Source organism: Taudactylus pleione, unplaced genomic scaffold, assembly GCF_031769625.1.
Source record: "Taudactylus pleione unplaced genomic scaffold, aTauple2 ptg000013l, whole genome shotgun sequence".
Taxonomy (NCBI): domain Eukaryota; kingdom Metazoa; phylum Chordata; class Amphibia; order Anura; family Myobatrachidae; genus Taudactylus; species Taudactylus pleione.
The window spans coordinates 2,969,395-2,995,229 of NW_028284416.1; the positions used below are offsets into that span (position 1 = coordinate 2,969,395).

The 25,835-nt window shown below is 49.3% G+C and overlaps 1 protein-coding gene across 5 annotated transcripts in view; it reads right to left on the reverse strand.

The window, feature by feature from the left end:
* LOC148542320 (methyl-CpG-binding domain protein 1-like) overlaps positions 1-25,835 on the reverse strand; it is a 45,410-nt gene that overhangs the window by 13,611 nt on the left and 5,964 nt on the right. For 4 of the 5 annotated variants that reach the window (XM_088470116.1, XM_088470088.1, XM_088470107.1 and 1 more), the window contains exons 2-10: positions 13,667-13,797; positions 13,352-13,463; positions 12,933-13,066; positions 10,390-10,472; positions 9,244-9,284; positions 6,043-6,186; positions 1,722-1,856; positions 1,576-1,629; positions 1,425-1,478 (exon numbers count right to left, since the gene is read on the reverse strand). In XM_088470116.1, the coding sequence (XP_088326242.1) occupies positions 1,425-1,478; positions 1,576-1,629; positions 1,722-1,856; positions 6,043-6,186; positions 9,244-9,284; positions 10,390-10,472; positions 12,933-13,066; positions 13,352-13,463; positions 13,667-13,776 (867 nt within the window). In that variant the 5' untranslated portion in view covers positions 13,777-13,797. The remainder of the gene's footprint in view (positions 1-1,424; positions 1,479-1,575; positions 1,630-1,721; positions 1,857-6,042; positions 6,187-9,243; positions 9,285-10,389; positions 10,473-12,932; positions 13,067-13,351; positions 13,464-13,666; positions 13,798-25,835) is intronic. The other variant, XM_088470082.1, reaches the window with a different exon arrangement.

The following is a 25,835-nucleotide window of genomic DNA, read 5'->3' on the forward strand; positions in this document are numbered from 1 at the left end:
GATGGCCTCATGTGCAGGTGAGAAGGGCATTCACACAGGTGAGATGGCCTCATGTGCAGGTGAGAAGGGCATTCACACAGGTGAGATGGCCTCATGTGCAGGTGAGAAGGGGATTCACACAGGTGAGACGGCCTCATGTGCAGGTGAGAAGGGGATTCACACAGGTGAGATGGCTTCATGTGCAGGTGAGAAGGGGGTTCACACAGGTGAGATGGCCTCATGTGCAGGTGAGAAGGGGATTCACACAGGTGAGATGGCCTCATGTGCAGGTGAGAAGGGGGTTCACACAAGGTGAGATGGCCTCATGTGCAGGTGAGAAGGGGGTTCACACAAGGTGAGATGGCCTCATGTGCAGGTGAGAAGGGGATTCACACAGGTGAGATGGCCTCATGTGCAGGTGAGAAGGGGATTCACACAGGTGAGATGGTCTCATGTGCAGGTGAGAATGGGATTCACACAGGTGAGATGGGTTCACACAGGTAAGATGGCCTCATGTGCAGGTGAGAAGGGGATTCATACAGGTGAGATGGCCTCATGTGCAGGTGAGGGGGGTTCACACAGGTGAGATGGCCTCATGTGCAGGTGAGAAGGGGATTCACACAGGTGAGACGGCCTCATGTGCAGGTGAGAAGGGGATTCACACAGGTGAGATGGCCTCATGTGCAGGTGAGAAGGGGGTTCACACAGGTGAGATGGCCTCGTGCAGGTGAGAAGGGGATTCAAACAGGTGAGACGGCCTCATGTGCAGGTGAGAAGGGGGTTCACACAGGTGAGACGGCCTCATGTGCAGGTGAGAAGGGGGTTCACACAGGTGAGACGGCCTCATGTGCAGGTGAGAAGGGGGTTCACAATGGTGAGATGGCCTCATGTGCAGGTGAGAAGGGGGTTCACACAAGGTGAGATGGTCTCATGTGCAGGTGAGAAGGGGATTCACACAGGTGAGATGGTCTCGTGCAGATGAGAAGGGGATTCACACAGGTGAGATGGCCTCATGTGCAGGTGAGAAGGGGATTCACACAGGTGAGATGGTCTCATGTGCAGGTGAGAAGGGGATTCACACAGGTGACATGGCCTCATGTGCAGGTGGGGGGGTGCAGGAGACACACACAGGCTTGTGAATGAGGGGAACAGACAACCACGCCTTATGTCGGGGACAGGGAACAGGGGGATTAGCTTTCCATTTAAATGCCACAAGCTAGCTCAGTTTACAGAGGGGGACAGAAGAGCTGTAAGCACAGGCTGGGAGGATAGGCAGTCACAAGCATGCAGACCTGGAGTGTGGCAGTGGGTAACCAGACATGCAGGCACATGTGCGGATTAGAGCAGGACACAGGCTGGGAGTGAATGGTGCAGTCACAGTGTAGGGAACGCATCATCTCCCATCGAGCACTCATACAGACACAGCAACCGAGCGTCTTACACACCTTGTGTTTGGATGTAAACGAGGCGGAATCTCGCTCCGACAATGGTTTCCATTTCTGTAGGGAGGACGAGAACCAGGACAATTAATGAAACCGCCCTTTGTGTCTGCACTGCTGCCATCAAACCCTTCCAGAGGTCCCAAACCACACTTACTATGTTCCCCTTCTTTTTAAAGACTTTTTTCTCCATCAACTGGATCTTCGGCTTCTGGACACACACAAAACAACAGCAGTGAGCGTGCAGTGAGAGCAAGGCTTTCTGCAGCGCCGCTCGGCTGGTAGATCTACGTTATTGGTCACCTTATTTAGACACCTGCGCTTCAGACACTTCTCTTGGACCTCGCTGCTGGGGTTCTGCTGCCTCAGTAGACACACAGAACAGGCCGTGCAGTCCTCCGTCGCACAGCAGCCCTGACAATCGCAGCGATCGGTGCCCTGTGAATACAGAACGCACAACTTTTATTCCACTGCAATCACATAGGAACAATGGGCTCAGGATACGGACATGTTGCAGAGGACTAAACTGTGCTGTCTTGCTTCTGCAAAGTCACACCCGTTCAGTTCATTCAAAAAATAGGATTTTGGTACTTACCGATAAATCCCTTTCTCCGATTCCACAGGGGACACTGGAGTTCAAGACAGTGGGGTATAGACGGTGGTAGAGTAGAGCCTGGCACTTTAAATAATTTAGAAGTGTGACTGGCTCCTCCCCCTCTATGCCCCATCAGCCCCAGTTTAAGAACGGAGCCCGAGAGGAGACGGAGGACAACAGGAAAAAGAGGAGGAGACGACCACAGAACGGAACAAGACCGACTGAAGGAGCACAGAGGAACCCACTGCAGGGAACACATGCAGTCACACAACCATATAAGGAACCAAAGAAAAAACGGCAGGTACGCAGTGCTGGGCGGGCGTCCAGTGTCCCCTGTGGAATCGGAGAAAGGGATTTATCGGTAAGTACCAAAATCCTATTTTCTCCTTCATCCACTAGGGGACACTGGAGTTCAAGACAGTGGGGACGTCCCAAAGCCAACCTCCCGGGTGGGAAGCGCGGAGAACTTGCCGATCCCGCTGCAAAACCGAAACAGGGACTGCCAAGAACCGTAGGCCCAATGTAAAGGCAAGAGCTGAGGAACAAGTGTCGTAGAGCACAGAAGACAATCAGAACTCCTTGATGAACAGCCACAGAAATTCCACAACATACAGCGCAAGTCGAATGGAATAAAATGGCTAGAGAGAGAACACCCGCAGATGAGAATCAACAAAACACCGTAAGCTCAGCTGAAAACACTAAGCCAGACTGTTGGTAGCAGACAGCCCCAACCAGAATCCATAGAAGGGCAGTAACACGAGGACAAATCTCGAGAAAACCGTACCAGAGCTTAAAACAGGAAGCTGCAACAGTCGCAGACAGCAGAATCCCAGCACTGCTGGATAGATATATAGATATATATATATATGTGTGTGTGTGTGTATGTATGTATGTATAACGAAAGCAATCTACAGATACAGAGCTGATCCTGTCCACAGACTCCGAACAAAGAGTATACAGGGAGGCAAAAGCCAAGACTGAACAGTCGCGATGAACCATTCATGAGGTCCAACTATTACAAGGCTGTCAACCAGCAGAAGGGTTAGACCATAGAAGTTTTAAACGAGTTGAGAACTTACTGGGCATGAGGAAGAGGCAGCTCCGAAAGGATTGAGACTACAATTTCTTTCAGGGTGTCAGAAAGCAGCACAACCCATTCTGGAAACAGAGGGATAAAACAGCAACTAAAACCCTGCAGCTGAAAAGAGACCCACAGCAACAAACCCCAGACAACAGACCACTTCCAACATGATGGAAGCGAGTAGTCAGTACCAACTGCTGGCCCGAACAGAGGACGGATGCAACAGCCCCCCAAGGAGAGTTACCAATATAGGGAAGCTAGAGAACTAGGTCAACCACATAGGTATCCGTCAGTGTAATGAAAATATCAGATACTGAACAGGAAAAACTAGACCAACTGCGTGGAATATAGTGACTGTCACACTTTACTGTAAAGATGTGCAATGGCCCATAGATTTACTTTCCTAACAGATTCTAGGAGAATAGAGTAACTTATCTCAATGTTGGAACTATGCACCCACATGCCAGGAAAGCTCTAAAGTGTAGATATGACTGAAGGCTGCAAGGACAGCCGCTAGGGTGCGGAAGGGAGAAAACACTATGCAATGGGAGGTTGCATGAAATAGGAGCATCTTCCGAGGCTTTAGAGGAGTAAGTCCACTCACCTGTGAGTGAGCAGAAGCCCTCTGGATGCTATGTAGAAAGTCACTGACCTTTTCCATCTCGCATCAACCCACCTTGTCAGGTATAGCGAGTAGCTTCAGTGGCTACGAACCAATGCTCTACAGCGCAGATTTCAGTCTGGATATGTTGCAGAAGAAAATACTGTAGAGACTAGCAGAATGTTAGCGGAGACAAGAAGGTCGTACAACAGGACTCCATTAGGGATGTGCATCCATATATAGATTATACATATACCTAGTGCAAGTATCCTTACATTAACACTTATAATGGTAAAATGCTCATTAGCCAAGAGGTAGGATAGCAAAAGAAATTAATTAAGACCCTTTACCGGTCAAGATACACATAGAAATATCACATATTTGATGATGATGGACCCCCACCAGTGACCCTGACATTTATAGTGGTCACAACGAGAGGGATTAAATTTGAACCTCTAATACAACCCAGGCCTCACCCTGCCTATATCAGCGGATGGCCCTTGGCGTTTAGGCTTAGGAGTAGTATCTGCAGTCTGTTGTAATGTAACAAATTAAGCCCTGAGGAAGGAATAGAACCTGGATTCCCTATGTAATGATAGGAATGTACCTAGGGGACACTGTAGAGGCTCATTACAAGACAATAATATGGCGTACCGGAATCTATACTGAGAAGGGTAGCTGTATATAGACATAGAATGCATTAGTTATCCCCAAGTAAAGAAGGGATATATCTGCAGTGATAACCCCAGTTAGGGCTACAAACAGGTTTTCCCAATTATTAGCAAATAGTCATACAAGGAATGTGAATATAGTAGCTTTATAACAATTGCTTCAGGGCTGACCCGCGGATATCGGGAGCTCTACAGTGTAAGCATCTGGTCCCCGCGCTGGTATATTGGGAGAGCTGCGCTATCGCTAAGCCCCGCCCCCAGTCTCCATAATCCCAGCCGGTCTATTGCTGTAGCGCTGGCTGGTCGCTTGGCGCCCTTTGTTTCACCCTGCTGTGCTTTAGCTGCCCGCCTCAGCACCAGCTGGAAAGGTGGGAATACACCGCTATGTAAGGGAGCACTTTAGCGTCCCTCCCCATGCTAAGAGCGTGCGCCTGCAGCTCGTACCAGAGCGATGCACAGCGCTCCCGCTGTAAGTACAGAGGGACGCGGCGTCTTCTCCTTTGTATTAGAGAAGAGCTGCTGGAAGGTACAAAGGGCATTTCCTGCATTAGAATGCAGAGCTGTGCCCAGGCCAAGTTAATGCCTCCAGAGCAGTCACCTACTTTATAAGAGGTGGGCCGGGAAGGCGATCCAGTCTCCGTATAAAGGAGCGTACAGGAGTGAAGCCCCGACCAAAAAGGGTTCAGCACGACAGCACCGCGCTGTCATATACTCTCCCAAACAACTTCTGTAAGGGAGTGCAGAGAGGGAGAGCCCTTACTAAAATAGCGCCGCTGGTGTGCAGGACGCGCCAATTAATCCGCCACCCGTTTCTTTAAAAACCACCCTCTGTGGAGAATTCGGGTGGGGAGGTAGTCAAGGGTTCTGCTAACAGTAACAGCATGTCACTGAGCCCAGCTATTCATCCACTGCTCCTGCTAATGCAGAGCAGTGGTTATACTTACAAGCTGTTGCGGCCGGGATGCTGGGCTGAGGGGGCGGCGAGGAAACCCGGACACGAGCCAGTGTCAGCTGTGGCGGGTCCTCGCAGTGTCTGATGACACCATCTGTAAGCCCCCTTCTCAGGGTCACCGGACACAGGCTGCAGTAGCCGTGGCGGTACCCTCCCGGCGGCTCCCCCGTAGCAGGCAGACTGCCACAGCAAGCAGTCTGCCTGTCCTCAATGCTTGTTTATAAAACAAAAGAAAAAGATAAAAATTTATGGAAAGGCTGGAGACAGCCTGATGTGCTACCGGCTCTCTCGGGCACATTCTAAAAACTGGGGCTGATGGGGCATAGAGGGGGAGGAGCCAGTCACACTTCTAAATTATTTAAAGTGCCAGGCTCTACTCTACCACCGTCTATACCCCACTGTCTTGAACTCCAGTGTCCCCTAGTGGATGAAGGAGAAACAGTTGTACACTGCAGGCTGCCATAATTCTGAGAAAGTCCACCCCCCCTCCCCCCCATGTATTGTATGCTGCAGCACTTTATTTACATATCTCTTTTTACACTCTAAAATAATATGGAAAAAGCACTTTAGTTATCATAATTGGTCTTACTGTCCCCAAGTTGCTACACAGAAAGCCTGGTAACCATATGGGAGTAGCCGGTCACCCGGGTCTGAGCTTTCTTCAGGTTTCTACAGGTCATTGCCATGTGCAGACAGAGGTGGTCACTTCTCCGAGCCGTCTAACCTTGCGGATTACCTGCAGGCACCGTCTTTTCACGCACTTCCAGGAGCTGCCGTATTCTGGGTTGTGGGAGCGGAGGAGACACACTGTGCAGTAGCCGCAGTTCTCGGACAACTTGCAGGCGGAGCAGGTCCCGCAGCCGGTGTTCTGCGCAGGAGGGAAAGCAGTGAGAGGAGGTTGTGCAAGCTACACTGGCAGACCGGGCTGACAGCAGAGCCCCTACATTTATAGGGCATTATAGCCTGCTACCAAACAGGCCCGTACGGTCTGCCTGATCTACCGCCGAAACATGACAACAGTCACAGCAACAGTAAAAGAACTCAGGTCAGATATACACCCATTAGCCATAACATTCAAGCCACACTGCCTCTGCCGGCTTTCCTTGTTCCCATGTAGTATCATCATCATCCTTTATATGGCGGCACAAGGGTTCCGCAGCGCCTCACAAAGTGCATAAACAAGTGAGCAAACACAAAAGCAGCGACTTATAGTACCACACTTATCCTTGAAAAAGAACCGCCTTAGGTTCGGAACGCGTTGGAGTTTAAAGGAGAATAGAGGGAACCTAAACAGCAAGTCTACCACCAGGTCCGAGTGAGCCGCTCGGCATCTGACGTCACCATCAAGCGTCGCGGTCTCCACATGCTGTTGGAGCCGTGACGAGAAGAGGAATCCCCAGAGGGAGAAAGTATTCAGAGGTCTCCTGCCAGGTCTGCGTGAGCCGTTCGGCGGCTGATGACACCACCACACGCCGCGGCTTCCCACGCGCTGCCGGAGATACACTGAGAGGAGGAAACCATTACCGGTAGGAAGGTAGGGACAGTTAGGGTCTGGCACCACGGACTATTGACAGGTGCAGGATACCATCTGGACATTGCTGCTTTTACTACCCACTCCTATAATTGGTCTGAAAAAAAGACTATAAACATTACATTTATAATAAATGTGATAAAGATGCTTATATGATTATTAGTATTTTATATAGCGCCCAAATCTATTATTACTATTGACCTTGAGCTGCTATACACAATAAGCACAAGCACTTTTTTACATCTATAGAAAAACTACATATATGGTTTGTTTTGGGATGTGTTTAGAGTTTGTCTTTTCTATATGCTTTTTTAGGAGTGCTTGGTTTAAAGATTTGTATTTAGTTACCTATGTATAATACCGAGCAGCTATATACATTCTTACAAAGTGCAGAGCACACACTCTTATTATTCTATTACAAAACAATGCTGGCCATGGATATAGTTTATATACATTGCTGCAATAGCAGTCATAATACAAAAATAAGCAGCAGGGCATCAGCTACCAAGTGCCCTCGTGGGGAGTTTGAAGTAGATGATCGTATGAGTGAGGAAAGGAGAAGAATGTGAGGGGACCTGCTCGTTAGAGCTTACATTCTAAAGGGGAGGTGCAGACAACAGGGGTGACACAGATGGGGTAGCATGGAGCAGCAGGTTAGGAGGAGAGCTGGAAGGCCTTGACGAAGTAGTGGGTTTTGAGGGCCCATTTGAAGATTTGTAGAGAGGTGGAGAGTCTCAGATAGGGAGAGGTAGAGAGTTCCAGAGGTAGGGAGCAGCACGGGCAAAATCTTGGAGGCAGGAGTGGGAGGAAGTAATCAGTTGGCAGGAGAAGCGGCGTGCTTTTGTTGAGCAAAGTGTGTGTGCAGGAGTGTGGAGTGATAGGAGATCAGAGATGTAAATGGGAGAGGATTGGGTGAGGGCCTTGTAGGTGAGCGTAAGATGCTTGAATAGATTTCTGAAGGGGAAGGGGAGCCAGTGTAGGGCTTGTAGGAGAGGGGAGGCAGATGTAGAGCGTTTGGTGAGGAAGATAAGCCGAGCAGCAGCATTGAGGACAGACTGGAGAGGAGAGAGATGGGAGTCAGGGAGGCCAGATAAGAGGTTACAATAGTCCATTCTGGAGAGGACTAGTGAGTGGATGAGGGTCTTAGTTGCCTCCAAGGTGAGAAAGGGTCTGATCCTGGAAATATTTTTGAGATGGAAGCGGCAGGACTGTGATGGGTGCTGAATGTGTTTTGAAGGAGGGAGAGGAATAAAGGATAACTCCAAGACAGCGCACTTGGGGTCTAGAGGAGATAGTTGTGCCGTTAATAGATAATTAGATTGTGGGAAGCGAGGTAATGCGGGAGGGTGGGAGGATGATCAGCTCAGTCTTAGACATGTTAAGTTTAAGAAATCGCTGTGCATTCTTGTGCCATCTCTTCCCCAGGTAATGACGCACATGCACACGGCCGTCCACATGATGTAAAAGGAAGTGCGATTCATCAGACCGGGGAACCTTCTTTCATAGCCACATGGTCCAGCTCTGACGCTTATGTGCCAATTGTCGGTGCTTTCGGTGGACAGGGGTCTGAAAGGGCACTCTGCCCGGTCTGCGGCAAGCTGCGATGCGCTGTGTGTTCTGCCACCTTTCTACCATAGACAGCATTAACTTATTCTGCAATTTGTGCTACAGCAGCTCTTCTGTGGGATCGGACCAGACGGGCTAGCCATCCCTCCCCATACTCATCAATGAGCCTTGGGCACCCTGTCGCTGGTTTGGTTGTCCTTCCTTGGACCACTTTGGTAGGCATTAACCACTGCATACCGGGAACACCACACAAGACCTGACGTTTTGGAGATGCTCTTACCCATCACAATCTGGCCCTTGTCAAAGTCACTCAGATCCTTACATTTGTCCAATTTTCCTGCTTTTAAAGGCCCCCATACATCAGCAATTGATTGCAGCAATCGTGCAATTTGCAATCGATTGTGTATAAAAAAATCTTTCCCTTTTTAGACACAATCGATTGCAGATTGCACGATTGCTGCAATCAATTGCTGATGTATGGGGGCCTTTACACATCAACTTCAAGAACTGAGGGTTCACTTGCTGCATAATATATTCCACCTCCTTGACATGTGCCACTGTAACGAGATAATCAATGTTATTCTCTTCACCCGTCAGTGGTTTGAATGTTATGGCGGCTTGGTGTATATTACTGAAAAGTCTACGTAACAGTGGGAGGCGTACCGGTTGCCAGATACCGATACTTATGGACGATTTAAATACAAAACCTTATTGCGGCATTCGTCACTTCCCAAACACAAACCATTCCATATTAAAAGCCAACAGACACCTAATGTAAGCACTGTCCTTTCTAATACAGCTATGAACCACAATGTAAAGTGTACAAACCTTTAAAAGCTTCTGATGTTTCTTTAAAGCTCTTCTGGAAGCTGAAAATAAGAAGTATAATATATGGTCACCGGCATAAAATGAACCACGGTAAGGATAACCCGCCCTGCACTGATGAGACCAAACTAGGAAGACGCTCTCTCTGCAGGTTGGATGTAGCCTGCACCTTGCCGTAAAAATGAACACACAGTTAGGAGCAAATTAAAAAGAAAGAGGCGCAATCTGTTGTAATGCGGGGGGGGGGGGGGGGGGTGCAAATGCCTTTATTTTTTTGCATGCAGGGAAAATACCGGCAGCTTTTGCATGTAGCAAACTGTATTTTAGCTATAGGCTAGGACACATACCCCCTAGTTAGGAAAGGGACATTTACGAAAGCACTGGTTTTTAGAAATGTTGACCATAGCAACCAATCAGCTTCTACTTATCATTTATCTAGCACCTTCTAGAAGATAATAGCTAGATCTGAGATTGGTTGCTATGGGCAACATCTCCACTTCTAAAAACCCGCAATTTAGTAAATATACCCCTTATAAAGCTCTGCTCCGCCTGCAGTGCAACATGGATTTACTATGGTGCAAATTGCTCCATTTTTTTTTTTTTTTTTAACTATATTTGGGGACAGGGACTCGGGAGCCTGTACTGCGACCTCTCTCTCTATCTTCTGGCAATGTCCTTTCAGGCTCATCGCCTCCCCCCACCTGACAGCAGCAGAGCACAGGCATTGTTTGCTTTGAATGGAAGCACGGCGATATAAATCCCAGCGTGGGGGGCAATTCGGATGCTGCTATCCCCCAGTCACTTCCCATCACACAGCTTGGAACATTAGTCACAGCAATGACTCTATAGCCCCAACTTTCAAGGCCACTGTCTAACGCTATGACTAAATATACAGAGACTACTGCAGTCCCCCCTTATCGGGTAACAGAGGAGTGATTACATCCAGCAGGTCATTCCTGTATACTACCCTAGGCCCATACGGGTCTCCATCCACCCCTGTAACATCTTCTGTGTATTTCTGGGCCTACAATTACCCCAGCAACATCAAGAATGCAGTATGAAGAGGATATCTGCAAACACATCACCCTCCAAATAAACAAACTGTACAAAGCAGGTTATATTACTTGTTACTCTGTAGTGACCACTCACCTCTGCAGTCAGAACAGTACCACACCGTGTGCTTTACTTTACCAAACTCAACGGTAAACCAGATGTTGCAACCAGTGCAACAGCTAGAGAGAGAGAGAGAGAGAGAGAGAGAGAGAGAGATCATTAAATGTGCATGTCCCGCTATTACCTAGTCCTGGTTACATAACCTCCACATCGCTAGGTAACCTGTTTCTCTTACTGCACCATTTCACCCTATACTAATTCCTGATAAGGCTGCTTCTCATAGTATATACCCCCTTCTTACTGCATCATTCCACCCTATACCAATTCCTGCTAAGCCTGCTTCTCTTGCTATATACCCCCTTCTTACTGCACCATTCCACCCTATACCAATTCCTGCTAAGCCTGCTTCTCTTACTATATACCCCCTTCTTACTGCATCATTCCACCCTATACCAATTCCTGCTAAGCCTGCTTCTCTTACTATATACCCCCTTCTTACTGCATCATTCCACCCTATACTAATTCCTGCTAAGCCTGCTTCTCTTACTATATTACCCCCTTCTTACTGCACCATTCCACCCTATACCAATTCCTGCTAAGCCTGCTTCTCTTACTATATACCCCCTTCTTACTGCATCATTCCACCCTATACCAATTCCTGCTAAGCCTGCTTCTCTTACTATATACCCCCTTCTTACTGCATCATTCCACCCTATACCAATTCCTGCTAAGCCTGCTTCTCTTACTACATACCCCCTTCTTACTGCATCATTCCACCCTATACCAATTCCTGCTAAGCCTGCTTCTCTTACTATATACCCCCATTCTTACTGCATCATTCCACCCTATACCAATTCCTGCTAAGCCTGCTTCTCTTACTATATACGCCCTTCTTACTGCATCATTCCACCCTATACTAATTCCTGCTAAGCCTGCTTCTCTTACTATATTACCCCCTTCTTACTGCATCATTCCACCCTATACTAATTCCTGCTAAGAGTGCTTCTCTTACTATATACGCCCTTCTTACTGCATCATTCCACCCTATACCAATTCCTGCTAAGCCTGCTTCTCTTACTATATACCCCCTTCTTACTGCATCATTCCACCCTATACTAATTCCTGCTAAGCCTGCTTCTCTTACTATATACGCTCTTCTTACTGCATCATTCCACCCTATACCAATTCCTGCTTCTTACTATACACGCCCTTCTTACTGCATCATTCCACCCTATACCAATTCCTGCTAAGCCTGCTTCTCTTACTGTACAAGCCCTTCTTACTGCATCATTCCACCCTATACCAATTCCTGCTTCTTACTATATACGCCCTTCTTACTGCATCATTCCACCCTATACCAATTCCTGCTAAGCCTGCTTCTCTTACTATATACGCTCTTCTTAATGCATCATTCCACCCTATAACAATTCCTGCTTCTTACTATACACGCCCTTCTTACTGCATCATTCCACCCTATACCAATTCCTGCTAAGCCTGCTTCTCTTACTATATACGCTCTTCTTACTGCATCATTCCACCCTATACCAATTCCTGCTAAGCCTGCTTCTCTTGCTATATACCCCCTTCTTACTGCATCATTCCACCCTATACTAATTCCTGCTAAGCCTGCTTCTCTTACTGTACAAGCCCTTCTTACTGCATCATTCCACCCTATACCAATTCCTGCTAAGCCTGCTTCTCTAACTATATACCCCCTTCTTACTGCATCATTCCACCCTATACCAATTCCTGCTAAGCCTGCTTCTCTTACTATATACGCTCTTCTTACTGCATCATTCCACCCTATACCAATTCCTGCTAAGCCTGCTTCTCTTACTATATACGCTCTTCTTACTGCATCATTCCACCCTATACCAATTCCTGCTAAGCCTGCTTCTCTTACTGTACAAGCCCTTCTTACTGCATCATTCCACCCTATACCAATTCCTGCTAAGCCTGCTTCTCTTACTATATACCCCCTTCTTACTGCATCATTCCACCCTATACCAATTCCTGCTTCTTACTATATACCCCCTTCTTAATGCATCATTCCACCCTATACCAATTCCTGCTTCTTACTATACACGCCCTTCTTACTGCATCATTCCACCCTATACCAATTCCTGCTAAGCCTGCTTTCTCTTACTATATTACCCCCTTCTTACTACATCATTCCACCCTATACCAATTCCTGCTTCTTACTATATACCCCCTTCTTACTGCATCATTCCACCCTATACTAATTCCTGCTAAGCCTGCTTCTCTTACTATATACGCTCTTCTTACTGCATCATTCCACCCTATACCAATTCCTGCTTCTTACCATATACGCTCTTCTTACTGCATCATTCCACCCTATACCAATTCCTGCTTCTTACTATATACCCCCTTCTTACTGCACCATTCCACCATATACTACTCATACATAAACCCTGATCCTCTTTGCCATCATTCCACCCGATAATGCTGCTCTCTTATCGCATCTGGACCACCTGCCCCTCCGCTGTACTTCTATAGTGATCCCTCTCCTGCAATATTGCTCTAAAGGGTCTTTTTCTCCCAGGCCTTACTGAACTTACATGTCCACTGGCTCCTTCTCCTGGTTATTCTCCTGGATTTGGGTGGGAGTCAGTGGAAAGGACAAATGCTGCTTTTTGGCTGGGGATTCAGTGGCAGATTTGGGGGACGAGCAAGGCTTCCTAGGAGGTCTCCGCTGAAATAAGACAACATGAGACGATAAAAAAAAAATCTGCAAGTGATTGTGTAAAAAAAGAGGTGTTGGCCATCGTGACCAGGATCTAGCGGTCATATTTTCAGGGCAGTTTAAAAAAAAAAAAAAAAAAAAAAAAAGTAAGACAAACTTCAGATTGGTTGCCAAGTTCATCGCCATCTTTTATACAGTGTTCCCCGTGGAACAGTTTTCATAAACACCCCCCAGTGTGCCAGACTGGACAGAACTGCGCACGTTACTCTGCCAGTGAACGAAGACGGGTCTTACCTTCCCATGTGGATACACGGTACCGTTCTTAAAGTCAAAGAAAGACAGGTCGATGGAATCCCCTACGTACTTTGACATCTCCGTCTTGCTTCGGAAGCGTTTTCCAGTGGGGCTAACAACATAAAGCGGCCACAGTTACATTTGAGCACAACATCCTCATCTCATCCATAAGCTATGCTCCGGCCTATCCTGCTCACAAATGACAGCGACAAACGACAGCAAATGATCCTATTGGCTGACAATTCTAGGTAAGCTGCTAGGCGATAAAATCCATAAACAAAGGAACAACAAAATAAAGATTCCGTCCAGCATTACCTCTGGTAGTACGTGTCCGAGAGACCACATGATGCTCCCGATTTACGGGTTACCGTCCGTCGTTTCCAGCCGGGGCCCAGAATAGGCCAGTCGTACCAGCATTCGGTCATGGCGACGGGAAATGCCTGGAACTGAAACAGGAGCAGAGGGTAGATTTGTCACAGAGCCTGGAGCAGCTGCCGTAATGTGCGGGGGGCACAGTCACATCGGGGACGCACATGGATGCTCTTTTTCGTCTACCCTGGGCTAGAATCTGTGACTCATTACATTCCTTGTATCCCGGCCCACGAGACAGACTGCTGTGGGAGGAAGTGCAGCAGGCAGGGAACACCCTGCAATGCGCTGACATCTAAAGCAGAGAAATGACACCAGCAGGCAGCCTCTCTCTTCCATCCCCCCCCCCCCCCCCCCCCCGGGGTCAATCCATGCCGTTCATGCACCAGCACACGACATTGCCTGCACACACAGGGGATTCTGAAGGCCATGTTAAGCGTCCTATTTGCTGCACTCACTCTGCAGGGATAGGCAGCTACAAAAAGTAAAACTGCTCCAGCAACCAATCGTGAGCATCTGCTCCAGCGTAGAGAATGCACACGTGCAGAGACGCACAGAACACAGCAGGCAGGGGATTCCAATAACCTGGATTTATAAACGGATGGGAGAGGGAGTAAATGTCCTTCCTGTGGAGAGCAGTGAAGTCATCAATCTTGGTCACTGCACGGCTGCAAACAGTGAAACATCTGGCAAGACAATGGTTCTCCGACACAAGACCAACGTGCCTAATAGTTTCATGTACAGGGGCCCTGATTCAGAGCCGCTCGTAAGCGTCCGCTCGTTCGTTCTGACCGATGTTCGCACATCTGCGCATGCGTACGGACTGTAATACGCATGCGCGAACCAGTCAGTGCCGCCGAAAATCGTTTGTTCGCTATATAGCGAATGCCTGCTATTTTGAGTGACAGGAGGAGGCGTATGTGGGTGGTAACAGGGGAAGGAGCTTGAAAACGGGGAGTGGAATTAAGAACGCAGGCGTGCTTAAAGGTCAAAACGGGCGTTTTATGGGTGTGCATAATTAAAACAGCAGCGTCACTGACCACGTCACTGGGTTATTTTATAGTCAGAACTGCTCGCAATATAGTGGTAGGAAAAACCAACCACAAGAATAGCGAGCAGTTCAAACGCTGTTCGATGTACTCGATTAATCTAATAAATAGCGGACATGACGTATGGTGCGTGCGGCCAGGGGGCGTATTTTTCAAAATTACAACCGCAAGTTTTGCTCGCTCGTTCAGACTTAGAGGCGTGAACAGACCGCAATGAGCGAACGGTTCATTTGAATAGCCACCCCTTGTTTTTGAACGAACGACCGCAAATAGCGAGCGTCTCTGAATCAGGCCCAGAGTTCTCAAGACTGAGAGGCTGTAGATACCCACGGTTCCCGGACCTGCGGCCAATAACACACATTTGCGGGCATATTAAAATGGGTATAGGGCCTGTGTGACTGACCCCGAAATGTCCCCCTCCACCCTCTCTTGTATTTGATTCCTAGCAACACTTACAGCGAGCCCCCCCCCCCCCCCAACACTCATTTCCTACTATCACCTGATTTTATTTCTCTACGATCACCTCCTGTAATTCACTTTCCCCTACGGCCCGCTCCTGCGATTCATCCCTCATAGCGATATAGGCACAAATAGAATGGGATCAGTTGGAAAAGGGGCGTGGCCAACCGGGGAGGGGACACGCCCCCAATTTGTCACGCTTTGGGGGGGTGCCCGTCACTTATGGAGGTGCTGAGCTTCCCTCAAGCTCTGCCCTCAGGGTGATCAGGCGATCGGTCAACACTAGTTTTGCCACGCGCAGGACACCGCAGCCCGCGGATGGTAAAGGCACAGGGCAGGCTGCTTTTAGCGGGGTGCCGCTAAAAGGCCAGGGTGCGGCGCCTCGCTAAACACAGCCTGGCAGGAACACTATTGTGTGATAAAATCTGGAACAGATCTCCATACGTAACAAGATAAGGTGAAAATAAGTCGGGAAAACTTACTGAAGAGCAAGGAAATAGTGAAGCAAGGCGCTGAATTGTTCCCTGTGAGGTATCGCTAGATACTGTCGGGTTTTCGGCTACAATCACAGCTTCAACACTAGCGGATAGGAGAGCGCCCTTTGGCTGCATACTCGGGCAGGCTTCATAATCGTTTACCTACACTTCCCACCTTGGAGGATATTTTGTTTAGAAGGCAATTGCACACAGGGATTTAAAACTCCCAGGGGGCAATTCAATTGATTTCTCTGGCAGCTTTGACTAATGGGTGCCCAACGGAGCAATTTAACTGTTGCGTCCTTCGGGCGCGATAGGCGCCGGTATTTCTGCTTGCTGCCTCCTGAGGTGGCAAGCAGAAATGTGCGATAAGTCAGTGGTTTGGAGGACCTAACCTGGACTTTAGACTGGTTTAGTCGTTTTATGCGGCTAAACCCGATCCAATTCGGCTGCGACAAGCGTGATAATTAATGGGCGCCCAAAACAATTGAATTGCTACATTGGGCGCCCATTAATGAGCCCAGCTTAAAAAAACAACAAAAAAAAACACACAACTGAATGCAAGTTCCTCTTATTCCATAAGAGGAAAGGAAAACTTTCTTGGCTTCCTCAACACAACAGTTCAAAGAAGCTCGTACCCATTATCTAGGAAATTAACAGTATATGGGAACTGCATCTAAACCGCCCATTTGTCCCAGCAGAGGACGACGATCAAAAGAATTCACAATGACTCCTGGCTTCTGTGGCCTCAGTTTGCTGGGTGTCAAAATTGACAAGTAAGCGAAAGCCTGGACAGGCTGCAGACAAGATTACTGGGTGCAAGATATTATAAATGACACAAACAGGATAATGTTCAGTGTTGCTCGCGAGAACTTTTATTTTATAATCTCTCTGACTGCCACCATTACACATTAGTGTACAGATGCTGTCGTAAGAGCGAGTAATTTCGGTATCGGTCTCAAGAAAGAAACGGATTCTACGCCTAATGCTGCCCATCCAGTACACGACATGTAATCGTGCTGTCGTTTCTATGTCTGATGTGCCCACACTGAACATTCAGTCATTCAGTGTATGCACACCCATCATCCCCCCGTACATGCTGAACCTGGACGTGATCGTCAGGTTGACCAGCATGTACTGGCAATGATAGATGGCAAAGAACGACCAGCGGGCACGCGCATCGCTGGTCGTTTTTTACATTAAACTGCCCAATTTGCGGGCGATTAGCAAGCGATTGAGCAATAACGACGGTCGTTATCACTCAATTGCTAGGTTTAATCGCCTAGTGGATGGGCAGCTTAACTGTCTGGCAGAAAAGGAGTCAGAAGGTTTTCAACGAACGATTCTCAAACTGAGGAGACTCCGTCTCTGTATGCGAGGCGTTCCCGCATGGAGTCCGTAAACTCAATGCAACAGAGAAAGATTTCCTTCCGTCTATACACAGAATGCCTATCTGCACATCCAAGTGGCACCGCCTCGCCATCGTGCCATTACCACCTTCTGCCTGGAAATCATTTCCAGGTTACATGATTGCCGTTTGGCCTCTCATACTTCAAGGTGCTAAAATAATGGCTGCCCTCGGGAATCATGGTATTGCGGCTTGGCCCTCTCTGGACGACATCCTACTGGTGGGAAATCAGCGCACGCCGATCAAAGCTCTCGCTTTCCTATCACCTAATATCGGCTCTATAACTAGCATTTTTGAGACTACAACTAGACCAAGTGACAGACAAAACATCAGTGTCAGAGACAACAGTCATTAAACATCTGACTTGTGAAATTCCGAGTTAAAAACAGACTTTGATAAAGCAGTGTTTTAGGATGCTAGCAAAGCTTCTTCAGACCTCTTGGCAGGCCTGACGCTTGGGTCAGACTTTGGTGCGTTATCAGTTTAAATTTGAAAACTAATTTTAAATAATAAATTTGTACAATAATAAAAAAAAAACCATAAGCAAAAAAATTACACACGTGCTGTCAAGGGATCAGTCTTTAGTGTTCACTCTAGCACCCTGCATGTGTCACAACCTGTGCAGTTCCTCTTTCCTGCCTGGGGTGTCGCTCTCTGCGCTGATGCTTCTAGTACACTCTGGTCTGCATCTCAACGGTTTGTTACATTAGCTGAGTGTGCTAGAAGCACCAGAGCATAAAGAGTAGCACCCCAGAGAGGTAAAAGTAATTGCACAGGTTGTCACCGGTGCAGGGTGCTAGAATGAACACTAAGGGCACGATTCTATTCAACGCGAAGTGAATAGCGCCGGGAGTCAGCTCCCGGAGCTGTTCAATTCATACATATCCAGCACCCAATTTATGTTTGTTTGTATTTTAAAATGGTATGTACTGAAAAAACAAGAGATATGGTAAGAACTTACCTTTGTTATCTCTGTTTCTACGAAGTCCATAGGGTCCACAGGGTTGACCTTGGGGTATAGCTGGATCTGGATCCATGGGCACCACGCAGTTAAAGCTTTAGCTGCTCCCAGGATGCACTTGGGTCCGTCCTCCTCTATACCCCGCCCCCGGCCACAGCACCTCAGTTGGTAAGCAGCCAAGGCCGGAGGAGGAGACTAAACAGAGAGAAGGAAGACTGGAACACACAAGAAACCATACTCACAGAAATGGGAGACGGAAAACCGGTGACCAGCCACACAGCCCATTTGAAGCCAGGTGCGTCAGGGCGGGCGCCCTGTGGACCCTATGGACTTCGTAGAAACAGAGATAACAAAGGTAAGTTCTTACCATATCTCTTGTTTTCTACTTCAGGGTCCATAGGGGGTCCACAGGGTTGACCTTGGGGATGTCCCAAAGCAGTACAACTAAGGGCGGGGACGCTCCTGTGCTGAAAGGAGTACCCGGCGCCCAAAGGATGCATCCTGAGAGGCAAAGGTGTCAAACGCATAGAACCTCAAAAACGTTTGAATTGAAGACCAAGTGGCCGCCTTACACAGCTGAACAGCAGAAGCGCCACGTCTAGCAGCCCAAGAGGGACCCACAGAACGAGTGGAATGAGCCTTAACAGAGGCTGGCACAGGTAAGCCCTCCTGTGCATAAGCCTCACAAATAACGGAACGAAGCCAACGGGCTAACGTTTGTTTGTTGGCAGGCCAACCCCTCTTGTGAAAACCAAAGAGGATAAACAAGGAATCAGACTTCCTAACCGAAGCCGTCCGGTCTACATAAATTCTAAGCGCCCGGACCACATCTAAGGAAGTCTCACCAGCTGAAAGATCAGGGGACTGAAAAGCTGGCACAACAAGTTCCTGATTAATATGGAACTTCGAGACCACTTTGGGCAAAAACTCAGGACGAGTGCGGAGCACCGCTCTGTCCTGGTGAAAAATCAGGAAAGGAGGGCGACAGGAAAGCGCCCCCAATTCAGACACCCTCCTGGCCGAAGCAATTGCCAGGAGAAAAACCGTCTTAAATGTCAGCCACTTGAGCTCCACCGCCTCAAGAGGCTCAAACGGAGGACCCTGCAGGACCCGTAGCACCACCGCCAAGTCCCAAGGAGCCACAGGAGGCACAAAGGGAGGCTGGATCCTGAGAACACCTTGGAAAAAGGTGTGAACGTCTGGTAGTATTGCAATCCGCCGTTGAAACCACACGGACAAGGCGGACACATGAACCTTCAGAGATGCAAGGCGTAAGCCGAGATCCAATCCTGACTGAAGAAATTCCAAGATCCTAGAAACTCGGAACACCTGAGGATCATAATGTCTGGACTCACACCACTGAAAGTAAGTGTGCCACACTCTGTGATAAATCCGTGCTGAAGCAGGCTTGCGTGCCCTGAGCATGGTACCAATAACCGAACTGGAGAAGCCCCGAGACCTCAAGACGGCTGTCTCAAGAGCCACGCCGTCAAAGACAGCCGACCCAGATCCGGGTAAAGGCAGGGCCCCTGAGACAACAGGTCCCGACGCTGAGGAAGAAGGTACGGAGCGTCGATGTAGAGGCTCCTGAGATCGGAGTACCAAGGACGTCTGGGCCACGCCGGAGCTACCAGCACGAGCATGCCGCCGTCCTGCTTGAATTTCCGCAGAACCCGAGGAAGCAGGGATATCGGAGGAAACAGATACGCCAGGTGAAACGTCCATTTCACCGACAGCGCGTCCACCAGACTTGCACCTGCGTCTCTTGTCCTTGACCCGTAAACGGGCAACTTGTGATTGTGACGGGAGGCCATCAAGTCCAGCTCCGGCAGTCCCCACCTGTCCACGAGTAGCTGAAACACCTCTGGGTGAAGCGACCATTCCCCGGGATGCACATCGTGACGGCTGAGGAAGTCCGCCTCCCAATTGAGGACTCCGGGGATGAAGACCGCCGAGATCGCTGGAATGTGACCCTCCGCCCAAGTCAGGATACGAGACACCTCCGACATCGCTGCCTGACTGCGAGTTCCGCCTTGGTGATTGATATACGCCACCGTGGTGGCGTTGTCGGACTGCACCTGTACCGCCCTTCCGTGAAGAGCGGGGCCGGATGACTGCAGGGCCCTGTATACTGCCCGCAGTTCCAGGATGTTGATGGGGAGAAGTGCTTCTTCCGCTGACCAACGACCCTGAAGCGACAAAGAGCCGGTCACTGCCCCCCAACCCCGGAGACTGGCATCCGTCGTGAGCAGGACCCAGTCCGGGATCCAAAATGGGCGCCCCTCGACCAGATGAGCTGTCTGAAGCCACCAAGCCAAAGATAGCCGAACGTCCGGAGACAACCCCAGCACCTGAGAGCGGATCCGGTGAGGTAACCCGTTCCATTCTGATAGAATCAGCCCCTGCAGGGGCCGGGAATGGAACTGGGCAAATTCCACCATGTCGAATGTCGACACCATGGACCCCAGAACTCTCATAGCCGAATGGACCGACAGGCGGCAACTGCTCAGGCAACTGCGTATCCGCAGCTGTAGGGAGGCGACCTTCTCCGGAGTCAGGAAGATCCTTTGCTGACGCGAATCCAGCAGGGCTCCCAAATGAACCATCCGCTGTGATGGAATCAGGGAGGACTTTTTCCAATTTATCAACCACCCGTGTGCTTGCAGGCAAGCGATCGTCAGGTGGAGATGTTGAACCAGTACCTCCGGGGAGCTCGCCAGCAACAGGAGGTCGTCCAGGTACGGCAGCAGCCGTACATTCTGGTTCCGAAGATGTGCGGCCATGACCGCCATAATCTTCGTGAACACCCTCGGTGCCGTGGAGAGACCAAAGGGTAGCGCCCGGAACTGATAGTGGTGTTGAAGGATAGCGAACCTCAGATACCGCTGATGTGAAGATGCTATCGGAACATGGAGGTAGGCGTCCTGGATGTCCAGGGACACCATGTAATCCCCCGGTTCCATCGCCAGAATGATGGAACGTAACGTTTCCATCCTGAACTTGGGAACTCTGAGGAATTTGTTCAGAGACTTCAAGTTGAGGATAGGGCGATGAGAACCATTGGGTTTCTGCACCAGAAACAGAGACGAATAATACCCCGTCCCTCTTTGTGATAGAGGAACGGGAACAATGACCCCTGCTTTCAGCAAGGACTCTATAGCCTCCTGAACCTGTAACGCCTTGGTCTTGTCCTGAGAAGGACTTGTGCAGAAAAACTGGTGGGGTGGTCTGTGCCGAAAAGACAGGGCGTACCCCTGGGAGACCACTTCTCGAACCCAGGCATCCGTGGTGGTATTGTGCCAGCACTGGGCAAATAGAAGAAGTCGGCCTCCCACTCTGTGGTCCCCCAGAGGGAGGCCCGTCCCATCAGGCCGCAGGTTTATCTTCCTGCTTGGAAAAAGGGCGCCAAGCACTCCAGGCTTGCTTCTTGGGTTTAGAGGCCGTCTTACTCGCAGACTGTCTCGGGAAGGACTGACCTTTCGCCTTACCCTGAACCCGAAAGGAACGAAAAGCCGAACTCCGAACCTTAGCAGGCAGTGCCGCCGAAGGGAGGAAGGCCGACTTGGATTTAGCCAGGGTGTCCACTATTTTGTCCAAGTCCGGACCAAATAGTAATTCCCCATTGAAAGGTAAGGCCTCCAGACCTTTCTTTGAATCAGAGTCCGCTCTCCAGGACCGCAACCATAAGGATCGGCGGGCAGACACCGCTGCAGCCGATACCCGCGAGGTCAGCAGACTAGCATCTAAAGAAGCTTCTCCAATGTAAGAAGCAGCGTCCCTCATTTGTCCCAACAACGCCCGCTGGACATCCGGAGCGTCGTCCGGGAAGGTATCTTCCAATGCATTGGCCCACCCCTCAATGGCCTTGGCCACCCAGGAGATGGCCATGGACGGTCGGGCCACCGCCCCGGAGAGGGAGTAAATAGACTTTAAGCAAGTCTCAACTTTCCTGTCCGTGGGATCCTTCAGCGAGGATATCGACGGTAATGGTAAGGTGGCGCCCCGAGTTAAACGGGTGACATGGGAATCCACCGCCGGTGGAGTTTCCCATTTTTTACAATGTGCCTCAGGGAAGGGGTAATTAGAAGCCAACCGCTTCTGAGGAAGGAATCTCTTACTGGGCGCCTGCCAAGCTACCGCCATATGATCCGTCAACTGATCCGACAGGGGAAACACCGCAGAAGCCACCTTAGTTTTTTTGAAACTAGGAAACTTCGACTTAGGAACCGGTGCCTCATCCTCTATAAGAAGAATAGCTCGCACCGCCCTAACTAGTGCTCGCACATTAATGGACGACTTGGTATCCATTTCCTGGACCGAGGCGTCCGAGTCAGTGTCATCAGGGACCTCCCCATCATCTGAGGAACCCTCTGAGTCCGATACCTGAGCAGCCCGTGTCATGAGTGGGCGTTTTGAAATCCTAGAAGGCATGTCAGTCTGCAACATTGACTGAAAAGCTGAGGAAGCGGCCGCCAAATTTTGCACGGAGTTGTAGAGCACATCCACCCAGGGTGGAGGAGTCACCATAGGGGCCTGAAAAGGTACCACAGGCTGCTGCGGCACAGGGGAAGCCTGTATATACATAGGCAACCCCGCATAGGGACCCACCGACTGAGACCCAGGAGGACTCCGCAATAACTGCGGGACACCCGGGGAATGGGGGATGGTCGGCTGGGACAACGACCTAGTAGGGAGAGCAGTCGGGACCGACAGACGGTCCGCAATAGACACCAGCACTTGAGAAAACATCGCCCACGGTGGTTCCTGCGCCAGAGAAGGTCTGGATGGGCCAGGAGCCACCTGGCATCGACTACACAGGCCATCCTGTGACAAATCCTCCCTATCTACTCCTGCAGAACAGCGTCCGCAGGAGGCCAACACCGGAGCCACTGAGCGCTCAACCTCCTCGTCTGACATGACAGAATATATTATATATCTGGCACCAGGGTAGAAGTAAAACGCACTCACCGGTGTGCTGAACAACAGCCCACAATATGGCACTGAGTAGCACACAACTGTATGTGACGGACCTCACAAATACGTGATCTATATAAGTGAGGTCAGTAGAAACGCCCCTCCCCCACACACCTGTAGGGCTTATAGGAGAAGTAAAGGGATAGGTATAAGCTGACAGTAAGTAGAAAAAAAGCACAGACAGGCAGCACTAGCAAAAGTCACATACCATGCAGGAAGATATACTCACTGCACCTTTCCACTACAATCAACCTGCCCAGATTCAGTGTCTGGGAGGGCTATAGTGCTGTGTACGCTGTCCTTAATCAGGGGAGAGGTACACAGGGGGACCGGTCCGCGTGCTCCCTGAATATCTGCGCTGCCACTGTGAGAAAATGGCCGCTGGAGACCTCAGAGGAGGAGTGGCCGAGTAGCTGCAGCTCAGCGACGCCAGACTCCGTGCTGAAAGGCGCGCTGAGCTGAGGGGAGGAGCCGCTGAGGGAAGGCTTCCTCCCCTGGCTAGCATATTAACCCCAGGGCTTGCCGGCATCCCGCTTGCCATATATCCCTGGTGGTCTAGTGGTCCCACGGGTTATTCCTCCTCAGAGGGGGAGCCCGCCGCCACCGCTAGCGGTCCCCGGTCTGTCCCCTAGGACCGGGGGCAAAGGACTGCATCTGCAGGCAAAACCCGCGAGCCGCCGCTAATCGGCGACTCGCGGCTTACCTTGTCCCCGGCGACTCCGGCAGCAGTCCAGGGAGGGACCCAGAGTCCGGCTAGTACGGACTCTGGCCTCCCGCCGCGATCCCCAGTGCAGTACTGGCGTCGCGGCGCCAGCGGGGAAGGAGAGCGGCAGCGTGTGCGTCTGCATAGACAGCCTGTCGCTGCCACACTAGAGCCTCTGTTTTAAAATAAAAATCTAACAGGCTCTTTTTTTTTTTTAAATAAAAATAGAAAGCTTTTGGGGGCTGCTCCTGCAGCCCCCCTGCGCAGGTGACCCGACTCCGGCCGGGCACCAACTCAAAGGTGCTGTGGCCGGGGGCGGGGTATAGAGGAGGACGGACCCAAGTGCATCCTGGGAGCAACTAAAGCTTTAACTGCGTGGTGCCCATGGATCCAGATCCAGCTATACCCCAAGGTCAACCCTGTGGACCCCCTATGGACCCTGAAGTAGAAACACAACGCATTTCACTGGAATAATCCGGACATCACGCATTGGAACAAGTAACTGTGTAGCAAAGTAAAATGCTAATTTATGAAACATGCAACAGATAAATCTGCGTAACTTCTATGGAATATACAGATTTGCAAAGAATATAAAAAAGTGAGAAAAGCCTTCCACACAAATTAATGAAAGGGGCAAAATATTCAGGACAAGGACTTGCCCAGTGTGTAAAACAGCGTCCAGTCCAATGTATACAGATACTATCTTTGTATCAAGGTCATAAAAATAATACAGAAGAATAAATATCTACATTGAGGACAACCCCTGCAAATGTTTACACCTTACTTCCTAATATATATTTACTATTTCCTAAAACAGCAGTTGAAAAGTAATAAAAGAAAATAGGTTAGCCAGGATCTAATCATACCTCTAATTATATAATCCTCTCCTTCACTTTCACAATGTTTCTTTGGAAAACTTATATCTAAACCTCCTCTGCAGCCAAATGCCATTCATAAATCTAATTACACGGACTATTAAGAAATGTAATTGTATCACGATATATAAAATTAAAAGGCTATTAGTATGTCTGCGTTTCTGATACATTAACTATTGGATTCTAGATTCACCTACAAGTCAAGATTTTGACACATGAATCTGGGTATCCAGAAAAGCCAAAACACACGCAGTTCGCCCAGTAATCCACGGCAAACGACTTAATAATGTACCCAGTACGAAGTAACCCTCAATGTTCTTCCTGAAAAAAACATTTTAATAATAGAAATAAATAGACTGAAAGACAACGCAACAATTCTCCATGTGCATAAAATCGTAGATATTCAACTACACAGTAAATATGAACATTACATAAATTCTCAGTTTTCATCAATATATCATTTGTGAACATGGGAGTTTTCCCAGGAAGCATCTATAATAAAATAGTGAAATAGATAAAAACACAAATACATTAGTTGCCTCTTGGCAGATGCATGCCCCCTATAATGATGGAAACGGGGGGGGCCCGGTCACGCACCTCCCCAAGAGGCCTTCGGCACTCGCATATGTGCCCTGCTTCTGGATTGGCGCCCTGCCCGATTCAAGAAGCTAGAAGGAACACTAATATAGTATGTTTAGGAAGCAGCATACAGCGGTAGGGATCAGCAAGCATACAGTGGCTTTAGTGAGCTGCAGACAATGGTAGGGATCAGCACATACAGAATGTTTAGGGAGCAATATACTGTGGTAGGGATTAGTGCATATAAAAGGTTTAGGGAGCAGCTCATATAGGGACAACTGTTTAGGAAGTGCTGTAAGAAGGAAGCAGTGCATACACTAAATTTAGGGAGCAACATACAATTGAAAATAACAGCATATACAGTATATTATAAGTAGCAACATACGGTGGAGGGGAGCAACACATCAATATGTAGTGTTCCCTCTAGCACCGGCGGGAGGCAGGGTGCCGGAGCTAGAGAGGGCATGCCTGTGCGCGCGCGACCGAGAAGGGGGCGTGGTCATCGGAAAAGGGGGCGTGTCTATAAGACGCGTCCCCTTTTCGTCACTCTTGGGAACGTGCCCGGCACTTACGGACACGCCGGGCAGCCCCCAAGCCCTGCAGACAGGGAGAATAGATGCCGGGCGCATGC